Genomic DNA, 26,300 nt, shown 5'->3' with positions numbered 1-26,300 from the left:
ACATTTTATTTACTTATGTGGCATAAGCATAGGTATAAAACCTGGAATGATTGTAAATAAAAAAGTTGGTATCATCTGGGAGTGATAACATGAATAATAAACATTAAGCTCTTCTGTGAACTTTAGTTCACTTTTTCATTTCTGGTATTTACTTGTAACTTTTAATAAGACAGCCTGGATGATGAGTTAATAATAAATGATGAGTTATCTGCTGGATTTCCAGCACTTGATATGTAAAATATATGGAAGTGTTACACCACTTTGCATTTTCTTAGTGGATAAGAAAGTTTAGAATCTTTTGAATGGATGAGCATTTATTAATACATGTATCAGTCCAGAGTTTATGGTTAATAGATCACTAAACTCCACACAAAATAACTGAGGATGACAATTCTAGCTACTCCAGAAAACAATCCTGAGATCAGAATAAGCTAAAAGCAGCACACATTACTTCAGCTTCAGTTCTTATTATTTATGTTCAGAAGACAGGAATAATTATATTTCCTCTAAAACCATGCTGTGAGAATTAAATAATGACTGGGTCTTAACAAATCCCCACTGTTAAAAAACCATGGAGGAGTTTTAGGAATATGGAGGATGAGCCATAATCACACTTCCATATGTGCATAACTTGGAGTAGATGAGTAATCCCCTTGAAATAATTGGTAATATTCACACACTTAAAACTAAGCAGCTGTGTAATTGCTTGAAGGATTGGAGTTAACGTTTTAAAACTGGCTGAAATTTAATCCTACATAAACTATAGATATCATGACAACAGGTCATCACAGCTCAAGCTTTTTTGATATTATTTCATCAATTTTGGCAGGCCCAAACAGGAATTAATATGAATCTGGGAAATAGGAGAGTTTTGTCTGGCTTTGTGGATTTTAATTTTCTGTCAGATTTTCCTTGTACTAGATGGAATGGTACCTATAGAAGAACCACTACAGTAAATAAAATACTCCTTTGAAAATTATATTTTTTTCATTTGTACTAGAGAGTGAAGGTTCTTATAGTCATGATTTGTGACTTATTTCTCAATTGTAAGAGAAAACACATATTACTGTGCATTCACATTTCAGTGAAAAGGAAAACTACCAGTTATGTTAGGGGTGTCTTAAAGCATATGACTGTCCTCTTGCAAATGCAGGAAAAGCCCTAAAACACACTTCATACTCAAGGCCCCTCATGCCAATTTGCATGAGGATTAAATAGCTTTTTAATTGCTGTTAAATTATGCCAGTTAAACTGTGATTTCATGCAAATATTAAGCTGTAATGACATGCAGTGAATCATTTACTAAGATTTAGAACTTGGAACAAAGAGAGACAATTAATTGTAATCCTCAGATTCAGCTAAATTATGTGTCACTGGGCTTTTATAAATGTGGCCTGATTGCTTTGTTATCATTTATAAATTATACAAAGATTATTTGGCACACTGGAAAAAGCTGGCAGCAATAACCCTTCTTCAGACATCTGTATGCAAAGCTCTTGAGGTTTTCCTTATATTGATTTTTAAGAAAAAGAAGTATAGTGGTGCAAATAAGGGATTCTTTCCTCACAGCAAAATTTGTGACTCTGAATTTTATGCAAAAGAATAAAATACAGTTCAGATGGATGAGCCCTACAAAAACATGCAGCTCTTCTGCTGAGATAGAACTCAGCCAGAGCATGAGTAATATCTTTTGCTTCATTTACAAATTACAATGAGGAAGTATTTTGACACTTTTTGTGGAGGAGACTGGCATGGATGTCCTATGGTGAAGGAGGTCTGCTCTGAGAGCAACAGAGCTGAGTTTGTGCCTCATGTATTCATTTGCACCTCATCTTGTTTTATGTATTCTCATCCTCTCTGAAGGCAAAATGCATTTTCCTGTGTATGGAAGGAAGAGGAGCAAACCCAGCACTGCAGAAATCTGGTGAGGACAATGCAGTATTTTACACACTTGAGAGTAAAGACTGTCTGGAAAAAAAAATGGTTTCTATTTAAGTGAGAACTGTCCATTATACACTATTGGATTCTAAAATTTTATGTCATTTGACTACTGAAGTTACTGCAGAAGGGCAAAGATTAACCATCACCTTAGGACACTCAGAATCAGCATCTGGCTGTGCCCCTTGAGTTGATAATTACATTTTGATATCTATATATCTACCATAGATAAATAGTGTCACTTGTAGAATTACATTTTTCCCTTTCCACTATTTTTCTCCTATGGGACAGGCAGGAAGAATGGAAGCCAGTGACTGTGAACCAATATCCCAAGTCTGAGCATAATGTTAAATTGCAAAAAAGTGTATATATATAAATATATAAATATAAATATATATATATATATGTATATATGTAAAAATAGAGGCAGTAAAGAGTTCAAGTGTGTTGCCTGATTATGCTGCTGAAATTCAGTTGATTCTTAAAAACAGAAGATACACTTTGTGGCAGAGGTTATTGCACATGCTGCAAGTTTGCCAGGTTCAAATTGTTTAAGCAAAACATTGAAAGAGAGGCATTCAGACAACTCAGACAACCAATATAAGCCTGCCTGACCTTGAAAAGATGGATCAATTCATCCAATTACTTTATAGAGGGAAATGTTAGATTTTCTGTACAGAGTAATCAGATAGGGGATTAGATACGATGCTATTTGTTGCTCACTGTGTATGCAGAGAGATCACTGATAGAGTACTTGCACATGGCAAAGGAATACAATAAGAAGGAAGAGTAGCAGTTGGAGATTGATAAGAAGTGTAAGTCAAATGAAGAGAGCCTAGGAGAAGGAGATTAACAATATATTCTAATGTAATTTTCATTTCTCTTATTGAAATTAGATTTCTATTATGCTGTTCTGCAAAGTGAACACTCATCTCTATGAAATGCAGCTACATAAAGCAAAAATGGGAACTGTACAATTTTGTAAAAGCATAGAGTACTTTCACAGAATTAATCAAAGTGGATTTGAAGCTCATCTTAAAAAAGTGGATGCCTGTCTTAAATCCAAGTGAGGTTTTTTTCCATAATGCTGCATATACAAGTTTCTCAGTACTGAGGAAATTTCTGGAGTGAGGAATATTGACTGCCTCACCCTATACAGAAATGAAATGAGATAACAAAATATCTACCTTAGGCACACTGCCTTGCAGGACCTGGGGAAGCAAATAAAATGGGCATCAATAAAGTCAGTCAAAATGATTGAACATGAAGACATTTGTAAGGGGAACCCACTGTTCATTCTGTGTTTCATTTAAGAATATCTCTCCCTTCAAAGGTCCAAGAAAATTTTCTGTTTCTTATGTCATGTCTCGTATGTCAAGATATACATCTGAAAAAGAGTATGGAAAATGCAGATCTTTCCCAAAATGTGGTTATGTAAAAGTGGCATTTCATTTCTGCACAGCATTTTCTGTCTATTTAGTCAAAATTCCTCATTTTCTAAAACTTTTCAACTCCTTTTATTAGAGTAAAACGTCACCATTTGGAAGGAACTATCTAAGTTCCACTCATATGTGTACCTTTGTTTATTAAATTTAAATTAGCCACATCTGCACAGATCCACCAAAAGCAGTCTGGCTGTATTTATGACAGAAACATAACTTTAATAACTGAGAGACTAATTTGAAAGCAGTGGGACTAAAGATAGCACTTAGGGAATAATTTGGCCTGAAGACTGTTCATTACTGCTGATGTGCAAGATAAGAACACAGTCTGCCTGTCAAAAGCTTCAGTGTCATTTGCAGAGCTGACAATTAGTGAAATAATCATCACTGTAGGTGTAAGATGAATACATCTGCTGTCACAATCAATGCAGTACTGATACCTTGCAGCCTAGGCTGAATGGGAGACAATGCATGGTGGCACTGAACCAAGAAACCAGAACATGCTTCACTGTCTCCTTTATTCCTTTATTTCTTCCTTCTCCCAAGTTAAGGTTGTTTTTTGCCCTGTCTTGAATCACTCAGTAACTCTAGCTGACATTCTCAGTAGCAATGTGGAGGTCTGGCACCAAGTTTTTCCTGACAATTTTCACCCAAAGCAGCTCTCTGCACTCACATTTGTTGAGAAATCAGCAGAGTGTTGAAGTGACTGCACTCTGATGCCACAGGGCTCTCATGCTCCTCCCTACCTTATCAACATATCAGGGTATCAGGGCTTAAAATTGTGCCCTGAAAGATAATTATGGAATCATAATGCCATGTATGAGTAATTTTTTCAAAGAACTCTCTCTCAGCAATGAAAAATCAATGACTTGTAAATAATATGGAGCCACATCTGCATAATGTATGAGTGAAACCCTCTTCCCAAGCATGAGGGTCAAGAACATCTGGGATGTGTTGGTTGTGGGGGTAAGTTTTTAATGGCCTGTGCATGAGGCCATTGAGTGGAATTATTTGTAATCATAATTTTCCTGTGGGAAGCCTAAATGACACTGTCTACTCCCTCACATACTTCATGCACAATGCCAAGCCCATGAGCTCTACTCCAGAGTGAGCTGGGACTCTCTGAACCCTGAGCCCCTGAGGGATCCAGAGGTTGGGACCTATCTTCCTCTCTAAAAAAACCTCTGTTACATTACACAATTTTCTGCCTTGGGTCTGAAGAGAGCAATTTTTAGTGACCATCACCCTCATGAAGTGGATGGATAATGTCTTGGTTTCAGTAATGACCTCAGTGCCTATGAATTTGTAAATCAGCTTTAAACTATCAGGTCTATTCCAAATTTGTCCAGTCCAGTGTCATTGGAAAAACCAGAATGAGCAGATGAAGTATCTCAGTTCAGTCAGCTCAGTTATTTTTATGTGATGCTGCATAAAACATCCCAAAACACAGCTATGCACTGATAGTTACTGCAACAGCACTTTGTCTTTAGGGCTTTATCTCTTGAAAATTTTGTATACTTAATCTGTCAAAATACTTCATGAATTTAACATTTTAGTTTTTTTAGAATTCTCTTAACTGTGGCACAAAAAGTACCAAGATAAAATCCTCCACCAAAAGAATACTAGTGTTATACCAAAAACAAGGTGTCTTAGAGGATTCTGCAAAGTCTTTAATCACCTTTATAAATGAGTGAGTTTAATAGCCTATTAAAATATAGTATTTCACATACAGTTTTTCAGATACTGCTGTTTGTTCCAGTTTTGAGATTAAACAGATATAGTTGCTTTACAATCAATAAATTAATCCCAGTGAGTACTGAACCATGAATGAAAATCTATAAGAAATATTTTATTAAGTGGTAAGAAAACTTACACTACATATTTCTAGACATAAGCTCATTGATCAGAGTAATAAAAATCTCTTCTCATAATTTCTTCCCCCAGATTACTGGACATCAGGTTTATCTTAGGGACAAATTTAGGTTAGTAAAAAAAAATCACAGAATAATGTATTCTAAAATTCTGCAAAAAAATCTAATGAATTTTCAGTATCACAGTTGTATAAGAGGGAATACTCTGCTAAAAGGTGATGAGAGGTTTTAATTGTATCTCATTCTCACTGGATACAATTTTTTTCTTCTTTTTTAAAAATTAATTTCTTGTCTTTTTTAGAGAGTTTAGTTTTTATTTGATTGAGTGGGTATTATATTTGTCTTATACTTTTCATTTAAATCTGAGGAGACAGCAGAGCATGTTATATCAGTTTCTTTTCTTTACATGACTCCACCTTTTTGAAAGTTTTTACACCAGCAAATTTTTCAGTTGGTAGTGAAAACACCACATTGTTATCTATATGGCAATGATTACACTTCCTCCTACTGTATCTCAGAATTACAAGTTCAAAAGTCACCAAACTAAGAAACATGGGTATGTTTAGGGTTAGCTAAACACTAAGCAGAAATATGCTGTTTGAATTTTGATTTTAAAAATCTCTTTTGATTAACATGTGAATTCTTCACAAACTCATAGGTTTTGGGATTTTTTAAATACAAAACCAGATAAATGAGGCAACAGAATTGTAGACACTGATAAGGATCAGACTTACGGGTACATGCCATAGTTGGTGGGTCCTTCTCAGCTCTGAAATAACCTTTCTCACACTGACAGACAGAAGTTGCTTCTGTGTGAGTCAAACTGTGTGGAGGGCACTTGGAGCACTTCACATTTCCAGCAAATGCTTTATAGAATCCAGGCCTGCAAGCTGCAAGGTAAGAAGATAAGTTTCATTAATAGAAGAAGATTTTGGTCATAAATAAAATCTGTTCCAAGCAGTAATAGTGCTGCTTCTTTCCAATCTAGATATAGATGCTTCAATGATACAATTCTTGACACTTTTTATTTTGGTTTATGGACTTAGAAGAAAACAAAAAAGAATCTGTTCTTGGTATATAATGGGGAATTGTTAAGAAAGATAACGTCCCAATTTTTAGTTACTCCTCAGTGCTGCTTGAAATTGCCTCTAAACAACTTCCCTACTATCACTAAACATTATCTGTTTTATGTACATGTATTAACCAAAAGAGTGAAATAACTTCTTATCTGCCAGAGCTGTTTTTATGGCTTGATTACTGAAGTAATGGACAATTTGCAATAGATAATATATTTACCCCCACAACTCCTTGACAAGACAGGGATGACATCCCCAAATATTTATGGCTGGGTCTGACTTCCTACAGCACCCCAGGAAACCTCTGACAGCAGGGCCACCTCAGCTGGTCCCTGTTGGCAGAAGGGGCTGGAGGATGAGGAAGGGATGGAGGAAGGGATGGAGGAAGGGATGGAGGAAGGAGATGCTGACACCCTCCAGCACAAACCTGAGGCTATCCTGACTGGGTTAGGAAACAACCTGGACAGCAGCCAGCTTTGGGACAGGGAATGTTGGGATGCTCAGAGCTCAGCACTTCCCCATTTACTGGGAACTGGGGTCCCTGCTGTTCTTAACCACAGCACAAGGTCACAAGACTTTTTTTGCTGGCCTTTAAAGCAGAAACAAGTCATTAAAATAAATATTTTCCCAGATCTGTCAGGCATGCATTCCAAGATAATATTTTAAAATCATCCTCAGACTTCATCACACACATTTAAACAGAAATTTCTTTGTTTTCCTGCCAGCTACCACATTTGCACATGCCAGCATGTGCTGCAGCTACTGTCTTCTGGCTTCCCCATATGAAAACATTAAAAATGAAAGAGCAACTCAGAATGTACAGATTTTACAGGCTCCTTTTCCTCCTGACTCCTCCAGTGGTATAATGAAAAGCAGCACTATGAATATAATTTTGAGGTTCCATGTGGCTTTTTCTCACTTTGACATATTCAAGACTATTTTCTTTACAATGCTAGAGGAAATAGGCAGTATTTCCTTTTCTGGTAATACATAGATACATAGATTATGCAAAGATACAAAAATATTTAAAATTAGGTGTTTGCAAAAAGTATCTTAAAGTATGCATTTAATGGATTCAGTATCAGTTTATATTAATTAAGGTATCAAAAAGTTTCACTTATAGATAACATATACATGATCAATTTTTCCTCTGATTCCAAAGGGTTTTCTTGATATAAAAGCAGTTTCAGTAGTAGCTGAATGAAAAGGAGTGAGATGACACCGAAAAAGATAACACTTGATTGCCTCTCAGAACCCAAGAGCCAATTTTTCAAATGCAATTTCAAGAGCTTAATTTTGACCCAGCAATTTCAGCAGTTCTCCTCCCAGTGTGTTGTTCTGACTTTGCTGAATAGACATTAGAGAGGTATCCTGCCCTGCTGCCACTGACAGGGAAAAAAAAGAGGATTTCTGGTGTTAGAGATAAAAGGGGTGGGAGCAGCAGGGATCTTCCCCTTGGAAGTAGGCTACTGGTCTGATTCAATTGTGATTATAGTGAGTGGCAATTTTCCACTGATTGGAAAGGCAGCAGGTTTGGTGCAGGGAAGAAGGCAGCACTGTAAATACAGGCTGTAAGCTCTGACTCCTCTTAGCTTTACTGGAAGAAGAGAAGAGGTAAGGCAAATCTAGGAGCCCTGATAAATATTAAATTCTTGCTTTATTCCATATGTGATGTTTGTGACTTAAGAGCTGGCAATTCCAGATTACAGTTCCATTCAGAGAAAAATGAGTGCTCTCTAAAATCCTTACTACTTCTGAAATTCGTGTCAGTCAGTCCTGAAATCATTCCTTCTGTCCCACTTTGGATCAAAAGAAACACAGCATTCTCTTTCAAGAGCAATATTTTGTCTACAAGTCAAGAACTTCACTATTTCAAAACAGGACTCAAGGAGAAGAGTAATTTCTAATTAAAACAAAAAGCAAATGTTTTATTCTGAAATGGTAGTTTCCATTGTATTTAAGGTAATTATGTTTTTGACATCATAAGTCTTTTAAAAGAAAGCACATACATACTCATGGAAAAGGTGGAGGGAAAAAATAAATGGATTTAGGTAGATAATTTTACTTTTTTTGAAGTCAACTCAAGTACATCTATCCCTTAAGTCAAGTATGTATCAAAATCTGTGGCAGAGAAGCTACAGGGATATAGGGAAATTCAACTGAGAGGTTTACAGAGGTATTAACAACCCACTCCTCACCCAAATGCAGAATTTCACAATCATGATTATTGATATTTCCAAATAAAAACAGCCTTTCATAAACAAGATAAAATAACAAACTGAAAGCCTCAAAATGATCACAAGCTTGGGAAAACTCATCCCTCTGGATAACTCAGAGCTGACTGCCAACATTCATGGTGAAAAAAAAATAAACTGTTACTCTGTCAGAGTTAAGGAATATGCAGCCTGAGTCTGAAATGCAACACTTCAACTGCTGTTCATATGCAAGCTTAGACTGATAACAATTATTGTGTTTCAGTGGCAAATTAAACAAAATAATTGCTAAATTTACCATTTTTCACAGAAAATCTCCAAATGATTTCTAATGATGACTATTCAAAAAACCCCCCAAAACCAGAGTTTTTATCTATGTTACCACACAGTATTTTCTCTATCTTCCAAATTACTGGGTGACATCATGTTTCCCCTAATGCTCTCTACCAGAAGTGACTTGGTGAATTACTGATTATAGGAGCTGTGTGAAACTTGACTTTTGTAAAGCCTGGGGAAAGACAGTATATTGTCCTAAAGGTTCAGTAATTAGCAGGGTACCTGAATGAACAAATCATTACAGGTTTCTCCAATCAAATATGAGTGACAAGGCAGAGAAACACTGACAATTTAATTGGTTTCATAATAGATAACACATCTATAAATGTGCTCTGCTGTAGCTTCACCAGGATTTGGAAGGAACAGCATCTTCAAGGGTTTTTTTGGTTGCCCAATCCATTAAAGAAGAGCTCCATCACTCCAAACACAGCCCTGGGCTCTCTTGTGTAAGAATCTTTACTGCTTGGCTCTTACAGCCATTAAGTTCTCCCCCAGCCTCAGGGGTGCACAACATATGGATACAAAGCCCAGAAAATGCAAACACAGTGGTCATCTGACTGGTCTCATAACACCTTGTTTCTTTAAAAATAAAAAGTAGCATTTTCACTGCTCTGTGGGAGCACATCATTGTCTAACATTCCTGTTTTCAGTTGTTTCTGTTTCATAACATCTGAATTGACCACTACAGTGTTAGCTGAAGTAAGATGAGTCCCAAGGAAACTTAGCAACAACTTGTGGGTATGTCTGACACTGTTGGTCTGTGGGTGGGAAGGCACTTGTCAAGAAAATGGATTTTTTTATAGCTTGCTGAGAACTCATCAATCAAATTAAATCAAAGAAGACTCTGCTGTCATTTACAATGAATGGCAACCATCAGTAGCTGTGGAAGAGTTGTTTTAATCTTTCTGAATCACACACTTTGTTATGCATTTCCACCTCATATATTTTTTAACCTTGCTTACTGGATCCCACTAATGCCCTGTGAGACTGGCATCTTTCATATTTGTTCTACTGTGAATGGTTTCAATTTTAAAGTCCTCTTACCCCTCTGCTATCTGATCACTTATAAAAAGGGCAACCCAATAAGGCTTGTTCTATTTCACCACTGTGCAGAAAGAGGAACTGTGATATTACTTTAACCAATTTATATTTTAGTAGAAATGCCTAGAAAAGATAGAAAAAAAAACATGAAAAAAAGAACTGCAATGAAATTTGGATGCTCTATATTTAAAAAGGAAGAATACAATCACAAAATCAAGATTAGGATATTACAAAAGTAGGACAATAAAGCTATGAGGACAGCCTTTGATGGTGACTACTATCTGGTTAAACAATCTCATCTTTCTCACGTGATTCTTGTTTTATTCAGGTCATGAATGGACTGTGAGGGGGATTCACTTTGGTCATGGCCAAACTGACAGTGGAACTGTGCAGCATGAGTTGCTAAAAACCTGAGGAAGAATCCAGTGGAGGAAGGCCAGCCATCACAGATTATAAATTATCAAACATGCTAGTTAGTTCAAACTACAAAAATAAAAGACTCCATGGTATAGAGAAAGCAAAGCCCTGGTTTGATTTAGTTCCTACAGAGAGTAAGGAGGGGACAGGGACAGGTAAAGACAGAATGACCCAACTTTGGGGGGACAATAGACTGATTTTCCTTTTCTGTTTGCAATAAATTTGATGAGTAATAGTGCTGTAGTCTGCACCTAAATGCATCTGTGTTCATATGCTGCAGCCAATCTCTTCTCTTGACAATATCTCTGCTAATATTTCTACTCTTAGATTTGGAGAGCTGATAGGAGCATGACTCAAACCCTTGACTCTGGAGAGGAGCAAGGCAGAGGAGACAAAAGGAGGCAGGTATAAGGCTGCTTCTTCAAATATGACTACATACTGATCATAGGTAAATGAAATTAAATGTTCTTCCTCTCTGTGCTCTTTTTCCCCCCCCCCCCCAGTGACTTTTCTGTCATTTCCACATTGCAATATTCTATGGATGTTTTTTATGAAAATTATTAGAAGAAATGACAAAGGAGATAATTGCCATCTATCAACAGTATTTTCAATTCACATCAGTGCAGTTTTTCTCTGTATAAATCACTAGTTTCAATACAATAACTTGAACAATTATTCAGGTCACATAGAATGTTTGAAAAGAATCTGAGGTTTATCAAAAATACATACACACAAGATACTAATTTTATCACTGCCTGTCATACTAGATACAATCCAAAAGCTCATTAAAGAGCTAGGGGTGTGCTACACAGCCCAGGTGAATCCTCTTCTGCACAGACTCATTTTTGTACTACCAAAAAAAAAAACCCAAAAAACCTAAGCAAAACAAAAATAAGCATCCTAAACACTGGTCTAGAATTTATGATTCTAAATGCATAGGTATTACTCAAAGAAAGAGATGGAAAATGTTTTCAATCCTGATAAAACTATTTTTCACTTAATTCTTAGAATAAGGTAAATTATATTTTTCCATACTAATACAGTAAATAAAATTTACTCCTATGACAGGTAGATGGCATGTAAAAGTGTTCCACTGAATATAGAATTAGTGAATTAGTGTTCCAATGAAAACAATAAATCAGTACAAAATTAGCAAAATAAGCAGCTGAAGAGAACTTCATTTCACTGATATATCAAGCACTGAAATCCAGATAAAGACAATATCCACAAAAAACCCCTGTTCATTACACAGGCTACACAGCTGCAAATATGGCCTGTGCCCTTTTCAAATTACCCCTTAAAAATGTTCTATAAACTGTACTTTGAGTCAAAAAGAGATTTTTTTTTTAAGGGAAAAGTTGCTATATTGCAACTTACAGCAATTTTCTGTGTTTTTAGTTTAGATACTCCTTCCTAAAGTCTCACAGAAGTGCCAAGTGACAAAAATGGCTGCAAGACTGAGGTACTTTATCAGTGATGGAAGAAGAGAGAGAAAAATCAACAGAATGCACCTGGATCCCTGAAGTCTAATGAACTGGTTGAGGTGGGAACTTCAAATAATCAAATGCACTGCTCCACATCCAAATTAGACTTTATTTCTGTTGATATTTTATGGATAGACCCCATAGAAAAATCACAATTAAACAGATGTCATAAACCCTTAAAGGTGACAGCAAAAATACTGTTTTCTACACTGCATAATTTTTAAAGGAGCACCACTGTGTTTTAGGAAGACAGTGAATGAGAGGAATCAGTCAGGCTAATTAGGGCACACAATAGAAATGGTAATCAAGGAACATGACAGCAGAGAAAAAGAGGGGAAGTAATTTCCTGCAATATATCAGTGCATACTCCTGGGATCAGGAAGGTCTGCAGGAAAAGAATGGAAGGAAAATATCATTACAGCTGCAAGCAGCCATCTCCAGCATCTCCAGTAATCACCTTTAAACAGAGAAGGAGAAATGTAACCCTGAGAACACTTCAGGGCAATGCAGAACATATTCAATGAGTCCTCCAATCTGTCCACAGTAGCTGTGAAAACTCTTCATTTTAAAGTATATTATCAGTAATGCTTTATTTCATTGTTCTTTTTTACTTTTTAATCATGGTTCCATCATTGAAATTAGCTAGAAGGACTTTTGGGGGGGAGGGATAAGGCAGGAGTGTGATAAGTTTCTCAACACTGTAGTGGGTGCAGCAACATGAAATATCAATTATTGTAACTACTGAAGGAACCTGTGTTTGCTGGAATTTCTCTGTATTATTTCAAGAGGAATTAGTGTCCAGCTTTTCTTTCCACAGAACCTTTCATGCTCCTGTGTACAGCTGACAACTAACTAACACTGCAAACAGCCATTAGACCATACCAAAGATTTCTTTCTGCAAGGGGAAAAAATGGCCTGAATAGATCAGATCCATTTTGTGCCTAATTCCTTTACACATTATCTATCTCCTGTACCTCTTGGTGTGAACATCCCCTCAGAATAATCTTCTGGTCTGAATATAATAATGAAATGCTAGAAAAATACCTCCCACTATTAGAAAGATTTAAAGTGCTTTTGTCCCAGACACATGTACAAAAATTCCTCATTATGGAAAGCAGAGTGTCAATCATATTATATCCTTATTATATATATTATATCAAATGCTATCATATGTGTTTTATTCTCCCTCTCTGTACCTTCTATTGGGATCATAAAGTTTAGTTTCAATCATCCCTCTCCCCATTTTTATTTCTTCTTCCCCCTAGTAAAACCTTTTCAGCTCTGAACATATGATAAGTAGTTAGTCAATGATTTCTCTTTTTTCCTGTGCAATAACAGCCCTTGGAATCTGCAGATGCACTTTTCTCTATCCATAACAAATTAATCTGCTAGCCTGGGTTAATTAATTCCTATGATAGCCATTATTCAATTTGCTTTGCACATGGGGTTTTTTGGAACCATTTTATTTCTGAGGCTGTTTCCACTTTTGACAAAGACCAAAACTTCCAGCCTGAGTACTGAGTACAATGTACTTCCAGTACTGAGTACAATGATGTTTTGTTGGCTGGCTTCATGTCAGACTGATTTTCTGTGTGAAAATTGTAATCTACCAGAGCAGTTCTCAAGTAATTAATGTTACTTGGCTTGACACCTCTGAAAACACTCAAGGTGTGCACTGAAATCCTACAAAAGCTCCCCCTGCCACGACTTATTACTGGATAAGCTTTCTAGAGAAGGCACACCTTGAAGGAATGGAACATCCTTACAGGCACTTATTAACAATAAAAATCTGAAGTACAGTGCAGTCTCTATTTACAAGGTTATAGTTTCTTGTTGTGGCCTTATTATAACATTGCAGTTTTTAATGGCTTAAGATCTAAAACTAATTTTTTTAGGGTTCACTGCTTTCACTACAGCAATTATTTTGATAATAGAACAGTTAAAACGAAGCAATTTTTTCTTCTCTATGTAACTGTCTCTTTTACACTAATATAATTAGCAAGAAGCAATAGTATTGAGAAAACAACCTAACTCACTTTAAAAATACTTTAAATAATCCAGTCTTTAAAAGGACAGGGTTAAAATCATCATGCTTGCATTTTTAATTATGGTTACCAAAATTGCCCATTCAGGTATAGATTTCATTGTGTGATTTATTTAAGGCCCTGCTTTATTTACATGTAAAAGTCAGGAGTTTGGGCACACAGACAGCATTACTGTAGTCATGGAGAATATTTAAATGCCCCAATCCAGACATGTAATTGTAAAGTTGGGTAATTCATATGCAAAGAATGCTGAAATGTACTTATAAAACCAGGCATTTGGCCTTTGAAATAGAGTCCAATTGAATGTGTTCACAGAAAAGCTCACAAACTTGCTTTTTAAAGACACCAAACATGATTAGTGACTCCCAGATTATTTCAGTCTGACTTGCCATTGAAATTAAAAGTACTCATGCCTCTGTGAGAACCAAATACAATTTTATTTTGTATTATCTATGAATAAGCACAAATTCACAGGCAAATAATCTTGATTATTAAAAATTGTTTTCAACCCATTCTTTTGTCTTTTACATAACTGTACTCAATTTTATGTAATCTTATTCTATCACTGTTTTAAGACATAAGAGTAACACAATGTGGTACTTGTGAATAAAAATTTTGTGATTTATGTCAGCAACTAACACAGTATTTACCTATTTTGCCATGGAACCAACACAGAAAATTCTGTAATTAGTTCATTCAGGTTTTTCTTTCTCCCACATCCACACAGAATCACTTGCAGTACTTAGCCCCAAATTACAGTAACTACTGAGCTGTAGTTACACAGGTACAAATCACATCAACTTTCCTGTTTTTTAGGTTTTTTTTTTCATAAGCAAACATTGCCAACTTCTCCCAACCCATCATCACACTCACATTAATGTGAATTACAATGTATAGGCAATGCTTGGTAACCCAAGGGGAGGCTCTGACTACTGTCTCAAATATTCATCTACTGGCCTTCTAGGACAGGAATAAATCCTTTGATGATGCAAATCCAACCCCATTTAAATAAAGCAAAAATCATGAAGGTGCCCTTTAGCTGAACAGGTTTCTAATTTCTGTTTCACTGAAGTAGTTATGTGGGATAAATCTTCAATCCTTGTGTCTAGAATATTTCACATGATTGATGACAAGAATCAGAGTTAAGTATTTCACAGGGATCTCACAGAGATGAACCATGACTTTAATATGAATTCTCAAATAATCAGGTTGATATGAAAAATGTTCCCTCCAATAAGACTTCAAGTACTGACAGAGAAATTTGAGCTTAAGAACACAGGTAAATATTACCATAAAAACATACTAAATCTGCATAAAAGCTGAATTTTTTCTAAAAGTGCTGAAGAAGAAGTACCAGAGAGGCTTATGGATGGTTTTCAACTATACTGGATGCACACTACAGTGTTGAGTATTTTCTAAATGAAGAAAATAACATTATCCCCACCCTGAAAAATTCCAACCAAAGCCTTCAGCTTAGAGAGGTCAGTGGGACTTATTCCAGATTTTCTAGCAGTTAATTATCCTGACTACAGGTGCCAGGCCCTCACATGCCACAGGCAAGGGGACTGTATCTCTTTAAATGAGGAGCCAAACACCCCAAAACAGCACCATAAGGTCATCCTACAACTGAATTTACTCTATTCTTTTTTTCTCACTTTTCTTCACAGCTGCTAACATACAATCAGACAGAGATTTGGCATGAAACTGACCTCTTAACTACAGACTGTTAAGCTCAAAAATTATTTTTTTTAGAAGTTATTAGCATCACCTTAGTAGGACTGTGTAAATATGGTGTTCTGCTATTTTTAAGTATGTAAATTCACAAGACAGATCTCATTCTGAAAGAAAATGTTTGAAGTTTTAAATAGGCAAAGGTGGTTTTGGTAACATTTCAGGGCAATCACACACTTAAAAAAAACCTGGCAACAAATTTTATATATCATTTTAGACATTTGGCTGATGATTAGACATGTCTGGAATAATCCCTCAATCAAAAGAAAAATAAAATTCAGAATTAGGATTACACAGCCTACAAAGATGACAACATTCCTCCTCAGATTGTGAATTTAATTCTGGTAAAGTTTCACTCCATTTCAGCTTTTAAACACTCACTAAGAAGTGTGCAGGACAGAGAGCTTTTGAGTTGATAAATATCTCTGTTCTAGCTGAGATGTGGACACATGGCAGGAAGAAGAGAGCTACAGCTCACTCCCTGATCTGCAGGCTCTGGTTGTGTCTAAGTCTTAGAGCAGTTAGCATCACATTTATTCCACACCTGGGGGTGGCACATTGCTTCTATGTGGTCAATTTTCACCTTTTCCTTCACTCACATTCATGTTTCTCACACTGCGAGCAAAATGACTGAGACACAAATGTCAGGAGCTACAATTCTGACAGTAAATGAGACTGCTGCCTTCATTCAGTATTTGGAACCGCACAATTCAGGAATCTATGTTCATCTAAAGAGTAACAATTGGCATATTTTTTTATTTGACAGGCTAATTTTTAATAGAAAATTCAAGCAAGAAAAACAGCCACCCTGTTAAACTCAGCTACAAGAATGTAACTATACTTGACATGAACATTTTCAATCACTGCAAAAAGCAACATATCCACAAATGTTCAGTTTTATAAAAATAGATACATGATATACAAATATATACACAAAACTACGTTAATGTTATTTGGGAATAAAAAAATATTTCTAGAGAGAAACCCTATGAGAAGTGGCTGAGGGAGCTGGGGATGTTCAGCCTGGAGAAAAGGAGGCTCAGGGAGACCTTTAATTCTCTATAACAACATGGAATGAGGTTGTAGCAAGGTGGGGATCAGTCTCACAGGTAAAATGTGACAGGAAGATGAATTTGATAAGTCAGAGACACCAGAATAGAGACTTTTCCATTAGATGATGCTGCAACATTGTTATGAAATGCAACATTGCTTAAAACAGAAAAATTATATTATATTACCTAAGGATAGGTAAAATAAATAGGTAAGGATAAATAAATAGGTAAGGATAAATAACAATCTTTTTGATTTGTAATTATTGCAATGATTAATGTTTTAGGTTTCAAGGGAAGCAGAAGCTTAGGTCAAAAATGGAAATCAATATGAAATTAATATGTCTCATCTCAGTTATAAATTTGCATTTATACATTTCAAACCTATTACAGCTGATAAAGGGGGTCCTGCCTGGCAGTCCAATTAATAAAGGCACAGGACTGGAGTTACAGGTAATTTCATTTACAGGTAGCATTGCTCTGGGAAGACATATACATCATCTCTGGTATTATTCCTGATACCAGCTCAGGCTACAATCCTATAATATTTCTAATAATTAGGAATTAATTTCACCTTCTCTCCATCCTCCTCTCCCTTTTCCTCTATCATATATTATAAATTCTGTCCTTGCAGAATGGATCTTAACCAGTCTCTTTAAGTTCACATAGAGGGCTATACATTCAAGGCATACAAACATCCCACAGAGAAGCCTGCCAGGTATATTACTTGCTATATTTGATAGTATTTGGAAAAAATAATGACCTCAATACTTTTTTTTTACAGAAGGACTTAAGACAGCAATCAAAAGCATAAGAACAAAAAAAGGTCAATATAAAGAGGATATCTGTGAGTTACTCTGTTATAATATTGCTGAAATATAACATTGGAAGCAAGCTCTGTTCAGTGGTATATTAAGTGTTAGCCTTCATAGTGCTTCTGGTATCTCCTTCATTATCCCAATTAAGTTTTTTAATTTTCATCCCTAATATTACAACTGCTTCTTTATAGATGGCTTTCTATTGCAAAACTGAAGTGCACACAATCTTAATGATGTTTGTGGAATAATGAGATTTGCATCAACTGTGAGACTCCTAATCTTAATTGGCAAGAGGTGTGGGAAGATGGAAAATCTCCTTTCCCTATAATCTAATCAAACCCAGCAATATCAGCTTCCAGAGTGCAGTGTCAGCCTTTCCCCTGAAGGGCTGAGCAGGAGGTTAAGAAAAAATTAATCGTAAACATTAATGTAAATACCAAAAGTTCATACTGGTCACACTAAGTAAGCCACCTCAGCAACATTTGTGCTTTCTCTTGTACTCTCACTTGTGTTGCTGATATTGCTTTCAGCATCCCACCTCAGCAGGCTGAAGCAGAACCTGTGTTTTCCCAAGGGGTGAACTGAAAATGTTCTCATGGGAAGCCCACAAGCACTCAGAAATCAGAACCACTACAAACTCATCTGGTCAAAGTCAAAGGGAAATTTAAATTCCATTCTTAATTCAGAATGAAAATATTTCTGCAAGAGCTTTTAGAAGATATTCCCTGATAGAAGGAAGAGGAAAGAACTGTGGTGGTTGTGACAAACTGGAGTTTGGGGCTGTGCTGACATTGCATTACAGCTGCAACAACCCTCCTCTCCTTGATGCTCATCAGGTGCATCAACACTCAGGGCACTGGGAAAGACACAGGTTGTCCCTGAGTCCTCATGGGCAGCAGTCACAACTCACCTCCAGCAAGATGGAAGGAGCTCATCTGAATTCCTGGGCACTCACTTGGACATGGCCATGAAGATGAAGAGTGTGGTTCAGTACAATGTGGCAAATATGAGGAATCATCAAGATTCCTGAATAATCCCCTCTCATAGCCAGTAACAAAGCACTAGAATTAAAAAAGGAACTTGACTTTTCAAAAACAGATAAAAAGAAGGAACTCTCTTCACAGCACAAACAGCAATAATCCCTTTATGGCTCCTTGAGTCTACACATGCAAGTTTGCCTAGATTTCTAAAAACAGCCTGAAACCATAAAAAGATGAGATACTTTTTTGTGTTAATCTCCACACAGATAAGGTAAGATTTGAAAATCCCCAAGACAATCCCCAAGGCAGGGATGTCTGTTTGCCTACAAAAAAAATCTCAATGACTACTAACAGTATCTATCATCTGTCTCATCTTTTCTCTAAAACATACAGAAGCAAAGGTGAGGTGCTTGATACACAGAGGAGTAAGAAAGCAGCTGGAATTACTGCAATTTATGCATAACCAGCCAAACAAGCTGTTGCAGCTGATGGTTATGCATTTTAGCACAGCCTGCTGTTGGCACATTGTTTACATAAAAAATATGATGCCCACACATTCAAAGAAATGATGGAGAGCTAATGATCAGTTTCACAGCAGTGGGATGTTGCTTTCTAATTGATATTTGGATTCATTTTTTTTATAAGCTAGCATTGGGTTTTGTTTTATTAAGTATTATATTTTATGCAATTTATCCTTTATTACATGATATCAAGCTGGAGGGAGGGATTTCAGCCAAAGTGCCAAATTGCCATTCTACTGAGCAAGCCTGGTATTCACTAACCAGAAACATGGGATGAGACTGATGTTTTAAAACTATGATGGCAGGGCAGGGCAAAGCTGGCAAGGGCACCCTCAGGGTCAATGTGAGCAGTGCAGTGGCCAGGATTTAAAATGCTGTAATAAATTTGAACATTATTTCATCAGATGCAATGTGCCATGGCTTCTTTCATACTTTCACTCATCTCAGTGCACTAAAATAATTCAAGGGACATGGAGTTACTTTTCTTCTCTACCTCTTTGCCACATTAAGTTCAAGCAAAGCACACAGAAATAGAACTGACCTGAACAAATGACTGGCAGTTTTTCTTGGGCTTCAAAAGCAAAAAGGTGTTACAGGAAAAATGCAGACTTACTGACTGTGGGCTTTACTCAGAATAGAAATTGAATTTGTTAGTACTTCTAACTGGAAAAACAACACCTGGCAACTGCCAGCATTTCTCTTTTATGACACAATTTATAGAATCACTTATATGTACATTAAAATGCCCAGTTGTTGGATTGAAGACGAGGTATGTTCAGATGGTGATGCACTATATATCAAATGAGCAATATAAACACTAATAAATATATAATATTGACCCTAACCCTCAATTTTGCAACTAGTTTGAAACTTGCTAAGGTTTACTAGAAATTGTTTTCACTGATCTAATAAATGATTGTTAATTTATTGTGAAGATAATTTATCTTTGAAGAGGAGCATCCTGTGGCTTAGGTATTTATAGTCAGGAAGGAGGATCCAGTTGATGGAGTCTTGTACCAAAGGGCAGTGAAAACAGTAGAAAGAGAGATGGTTTGGTGTTGTCAGTACAGACAGTGACCTGGACACTTCATGTAAGCACTGCACAGAATATTAACTGGGCACTGCTAAGAAAACAGCCAACTAGAATTTAATAAGTTAAACTGGCAACCAGCCGGATTTCATTTTCTTCACTGTATGCCAGTATTTTTATTTTATTTTAATTACATAACCAAGTGGGCTTTGGAGTTTTATAACTCATATTTTTAACCACTACAGTCCAGCTGTGTCCATCTCAATTGGATAATTAGATAGCCCATGGTATCACAGAATTCCCTATGACTGAAGTCAGTGCAGGGGCACCGGAGGCTGGCTGAGTGCTCTGTGTTGTAAGAAAAGGATCTTCTGAGACCTGCTCACAAACGAAGCAGAACTAATCAATCCCTCTTGGACAAGCTGATTACCTGGAAATCAATCAGTCAAGGAGCTTGTTCTGTCAGCCTTCAGGATATGAGCAAAGACTAAATGTAACTTCCAGCAGAAGTAGCACAGAAAGCACATCTATGAGGCAAATATCTGTAATGCAGATACAAAGAGCACTGGAGCACAGGAGTTGTTGTTACTGTCCCAAACCACTCTGCTGTGACATGGAAAGCACAGACATTGCTATTCCATCAGTCAACGTCTCACAGCAACTAATTTTCCACCAGTGATCAGGAAGCTCAGAGCACTCTTTCATCAACACCCAGGGAACTGATCAGGTCCTGGTGCAGAACACTTTGCCCTTCTGCTAATGCAGTTTGTGTTTCAGATTCTGTTAGTGACAAGCTTTGAATTCTGTTTGGGTTTAACATGGCATTACAGCTGCTGGGTGTTTCACTCTGTTACTGCCAGGTCCAGAGATAGCACAACCTGGGAAAGGAAAACAAGTGCCTGCAGCAACTGATTGACAAGGCCTGAAACACCTGGGAGAAGACCATCACACAAGAAATAATGGCTTAGAGAAAAACAAATTAGGAGCCCATTTATATTCCAGGAGACATTTTATTGCCTGCCATTCTCCATCCCACTGAAATATTGTGATGGATTAGGGTGACAGAAGAGAATTGCTAGGTGCTGGTAGTGACAATTTGTACAACAAGGTGAAGGAAACACACCATGCTCTGCCTCTCTCCAGAACACAGTGAGCTTTATTGTGGAGGGAATGCAACACATTAGGCACCTCAAGGTGTGTTGTTGCTCTGTACATTCACATTGTGGGCATGCCAATTTTGGTGAAGGTCTGTATTCTAAAGTCAAACACTAAGAAGGAATTGAAGACTGAAAGCAATCCCAATAGCACTAGGAAATAACCACAGTAAGATCTTTCATTTGATACCAACCCCTCCAAACTGAATGAAAATACCTAGAGCCATGTGAGCAGAGCTGTTCTGCCAAAGGAAAGTGGTACCTGAAAAGGGTTGGGAAGACTTTGCCAGGCAGGCAGTGTAGGTATAAATTGAGTCATGGCTTTCCTAAAGTATCAGTGGCCATAATCCAACCTAGTCTCAGGTGGTGTGTCACCATGATATCTTGTCCAAAACTTCCAAAGGTGGAGAGGGGAAAGAGAAAAGAGATCCTTTGTTTCACAGCCCACTGTCATGCAGGGAAAGAAGATCAGAAGTAGAATTCCCAAAGCAGTGGAGCTGTCAGCAGTAGTCCTGAGACCTCTCAGATCTATCACAAGAGGACTGGCATGGAAAGGAAGTCTTTAGACTGGGAGATTGCAGGGGTTTCAGAGTGCTCCCAGAAAAAGCCTGCATCAGCCTGGCTTGCTCCACACTGAGTCTCTGGCACCTGCTGGCTTGTCACTAGAGGGGACAGAGGTTTTCTGTGCCCATGCTGCTCAGCGTGCACTGAGGTGTATCTTCAAGCACAGCTGTTCTGAAGTGAGGTTCAAAATGGCACCTTGAAAGAAATCCTCAAAAGCAGAGGATTCGAAAAGGAAGATGTGCTTGTCAGGTAAAACTGTGGCAGCTGCTGATACACAGCAGCTGGAAAAATAAAGGGATAATGTCTTACCCTCATCTCAGAGGCCCAACCCTGGCACAGTCCAAGCACTGAGCTTATTTCACTTCATCCTGCCAAAATTGGAGTGTGAAGAAGGAGAGGAAAAGAAATTCAGGGAGAAATTCAACAGCCTCTGGGCAACCCTTCAGAGGCCAGCTTTGTGCTAAGGAGCTGCCTGTTATGTTTCCAGGGTTAGCCCAACAATTGGGTTTTATTCTCTACAGTTACCTGACTTGGGTCAAGCTATCAGTTTGCCTTACAATGCCCAGCAAAATACAGAAGCCTTTTGGAGGAGATTCCAATATTGGATTTGACATCAAGGCAATGCCCCGGATATCTGGAAAGTGGGAAAACAGATGGAATTTCTAATGTTTCACACCCATTTAAATCATAGTTCTACACATAATGCTCTGTCTGTTCACCACAGAAAGTCCATAATAGAATCTTCTTTAGGAGATTTCATTTATATTAAAGAAAAAGATCCAAAAATGTATTAACTGAGTTGCAGGTGTGCTGTGAGGCGAGACAGCAATTATCAAGATCATTATTATAGCACATTAGTGTCTAATGATGTGTGATAAGGATTGTAAAGTGCCTACTGTGTACTTAGCTATCTTTCAGTTGGCACTCAGAGACAAAAAAAATTATCTGTATTGTATGTACACTGTGAATAACTGGGAAAACAGAGAGCAGTATCAAATGCTTACAGATGTAGAGCAGAAAACCAACAACACAAACAAAAAACGTTAAATGCTCTTTCATTTTTCTAAACAGCAGTGCCAACTTTAGACAAAATGACCTATAAGAAGGTACTGAGATGTCTTCAGTGAAGCAATTTGTTTCCTAGAGTCTCTCAAAAAAAGAGTGTATGTGTCCAAGTGCACACATGTACAAAAGACTACCAATTTTATATGCAATTTTTTAAAATAAAAAATGCATTTCTATCACCACAATTGACTTTTTGAGCAAAAGATGTTTGGCTGAATCAATTTAAACAGCAACATGGAGTTTGGCAGCAATCCATTTCTGCTGAGATTAAACCAGCTTCTACTGAATCCATTGATTCCTTTTAGCTATTGATCTGTTAATTTAATAAAAAATGAAGTTTTAGAATGTGAACAAATTCACAGTGCTGAGGAGACAGGATTTTGATAAGCTCTGCTGCCAGACTAAGCTGGTAACATGTCAAATGAGAAAATCACACATGATTTAAAATATTAAAGATTTCCAATGTACGGATTGCTTAAAATACAATTTTAAATAGAAATGTGACCTGGTAAAGAAAAACTCTCATAATTAAAACTGTATGCTCTCAAAGCAGCAAATCTGCTCCCTTTGTCTTCTGTTACTAATGTCAGTGATTAAAGCCATTTTATTGCACTTAATGTTCCTATCTACTTTGAGAAGTCAGCTTACCTTTAGGAGAAAAGAACAGATTCTATTCTTATTACAAGGAAATTTGTAACAACTTCCAAGCAAGGATCAGGCTCTCCCTGAGACAGCTCCATGCTCACCAGTCCTTCACTGTGCAGCTCCCAGCTTTTATTCTCAGCCAAGAGCACAGCCTAAACACACCATGCTCTGAGCAGATACACAATCTGTATCCCTGGATCTGCTGCCTTGCTCCCTCCCTGAGGCATTACTGCCACTAGGGTGCCCTCATTTGCTCATTAATTCCATTCCATAAAGGTGTGCTGGTGACTCAGAGGGCCACAGCAATGCTGGGTAATGGGACTGCCAAAGTGACAGAGTGACCTCTCCTGCCCGTGGTGTTTAGAGCACATCAGCAATTTACCACTGAAATAGATTTTCCCCTGGAAAAATGCTGCTTGCAGAAAATGGATGTACTAGGGAGAAGGGGAAAGAAGAAGTTGTAACAGATAACAAATCTCTATCAGTATCTGTAACAATCTGTGCCCTGTTTTCCTGCCTGCTGTCCTGAAGAACTTGCTGGGGATCAAGAAGTTCAGCTCCAAATGCTGCCAGGACAGAGGTACCTGACAACAGCTTTAATCTGTTCAGAGGCAAAATTCTCTGTGGACTGCAATTGAGGTCCCACAATACCAATATAAAAATTAAAATAATCAAAGTTTGTGATGAATAGGAAATACTACTCTTGAGGGAAGCAGTCTCCCACTTGCATTTTTTTTCCCTATAGAATTAGCTACATCAGTGATTCCTCAGTTTAGCCTTCAGTGGCACTCACAGATGGCCACTGGCAGCTGCATCTACCCTTAAGAACAAGGGAAGAGTGAACCTTGACAAAGCAGAATAAGGAATAGAAGAAAATGTAGCAGAAAATCTAGGTGAACAGAAGCCTTGACATTGCTTTGGCTGCTCAAACCCTTCTCCAAAGATCTGTAGCTGCCACAGCTGAAAAGTTCATTCCAAATGCACCATTCTACCCATACAAGCAGTTTCTATGGCTCTTAATTACTGATGAAGGTTCCTAGGCACTAAATGGAAAACACAAGTTTCTGTTTAAATGAGTTTCATGACTTTACTGCAGTCTTTTCTGAACTTTCTTGCACTGCCACAAAGAGGAGATGCACAAAGAATTATAGGGTAAAATTAGCAAGGATGTACATTTTCTCCTCCAAAAATTAAACTGGAAAGTGTGAAAATAGGGGGAATAGCCCTTAGACAGCTTCCACCCACAAAAGGATTTTGCTTTCCTCATGACCTGACTATGGCTTTAGGACTTGGATTATTTTAATTATACCTAATATTTACACTCTCCATATAATATATTATAGCTATGTAATATTGTTATAAGGTGCATACTATATATAGGAAAGATTAATATCTTCCCATTCTACAGCATGCTAATACTGCCAGAATTCAGAGCTGCCTCCTGAGTGGCCAAGTGAACAGTTTGAAATAAAACACATGCCATGCCAGCAGCTGAGAACACTATTAAATGGAAAGAAAGAACAAGAAAGAATTAATACATCACTGTTGAGACAAGAGCACCTTGATAAAGGAATTTGGCCCATTTTCCATTCCATACAGGTTTGCTCTATTACTGCAAACACAAACTTGGGTAAAAAGCACAACAGACAGGCCAAATTCAAGGAAAGCTTCATGTTTGTAGATGGACATGTGAAATTATGGAAAATGCCAAAGCCCATAGAATCTGGGTCAGTATTACTGTGAGTCTTGAGGAAATCCATATACATACAAATATTCACTGGCCATGAAGTTTCAGTCACAACAGAAGCAACCTAAGGTCAAAGCCATGAATGGTGTGCAGCCTGTGCAATAAAAATGTAAATATCCTTCATTCTGTGGAACACTGTGCACCTGATCATCAGCACAGCAAGGAAGAGAGGGATGAGGCTGCTCTCCAGACAGGCCATGCAGACATTGATTATCAGAACTATAGAAAATCAACTCTTGCTGTCACAGTTTTTCCTGTAGGATGTGCACACACCACATCCACATACAAATCTGCATGGATCAAAGAGAACAATGAAAAATAAAACTAAATGTAGGTAGCTCATTCATAGGTATGAGTAGTGAGTAGAGGATTGAAAAAACACCTAAAATTATTTTGAACTAATTAAAAAAAACTTCAAAAGCTATCTGCTACTTTTCTATCTCAATTTATTTGTTATTTTGTATGGGGACAACAACAGGTTGGTAATGTGACATAATCAAAGCAGCTTTCCACAGGGATTAAAGTCAATTACCCTTCCTAGTCCTGATTCAATTTTTGTCCTTTTATATACATTTAAATATACTGTCCTTTTCAGTGGAAATCTACCTTAAAATAAAGATGGCTAAAGCTGATAATCATGCCAAATCCCAAATACTCCCAGACAAAAAAGTTTCAATTTCAAGCTCTGCACTGCAGGAGCTGTTATTTCTAGATATCTTCAAGGATCTTTTATGGTACCAACTTGATTCAAGGCTGAGCCTTTTGCACATCTGCCTTAGCAACTCCGACCACAAACAACCACAAAACATTCACTAAACTTCACAGTTGTGATTAAATCAGACAGAGGTTGGGGTTTGTTTAGCTGCCTTCTTGATGATCCCAGAGCCACCAAGAAAATAAACAGTGTGAGTGGAATGAAGTAGGAGATGCTGAACATTTAACATGCACTCCCCTATGGCTGCTGGAACAATGCACTCAACTCAGGATAGATTATTACCATGAGAATATTCCAGTACTCCCCCCACTCTTTCCAAAATCCATTGCTCACTGCAACCTTTTGTGTCTGAAGGAGATATAACATGAGCTTACCTTCTAAAGAATGGTGACTAAAGTACTGTTATATCTTCTAACTT

At 37.3% G+C, this 26,300-nt stretch overlaps 1 protein-coding gene across 2 annotated transcripts in view; it reads right to left on the bottom strand.

Moving 5' to 3' along the window:
* The window catches only part of LOC130257195 (ephrin type-A receptor 6), a 271,650-nt gene that overhangs the window by 178,514 nt on the left and 66,836 nt on the right, over positions 1–26,300 (bottom strand). For both annotated transcript variants that reach the window (XM_056499489.1, XM_056499481.1), the window contains exon 2: positions 5,986–6,141. In XM_056499489.1, the coding sequence (XP_056355464.1) occupies positions 5,986–6,141 (156 nt within the window). The remainder of the gene's footprint in view (positions 1–5,985; positions 6,142–26,300) is intronic.

The sequence above is a fragment of the Oenanthe melanoleuca genome, chromosome 1 (assembly GCF_029582105.1).
Source record: "Oenanthe melanoleuca isolate GR-GAL-2019-014 chromosome 1, OMel1.0, whole genome shotgun sequence".
In the NCBI taxonomy this organism is placed as follows: Eukaryota; Metazoa; Chordata; class Aves; order Passeriformes; family Muscicapidae; genus Oenanthe; species Oenanthe melanoleuca.
This window is presented reverse-complemented; position numbering and strand designations above follow the sequence as displayed.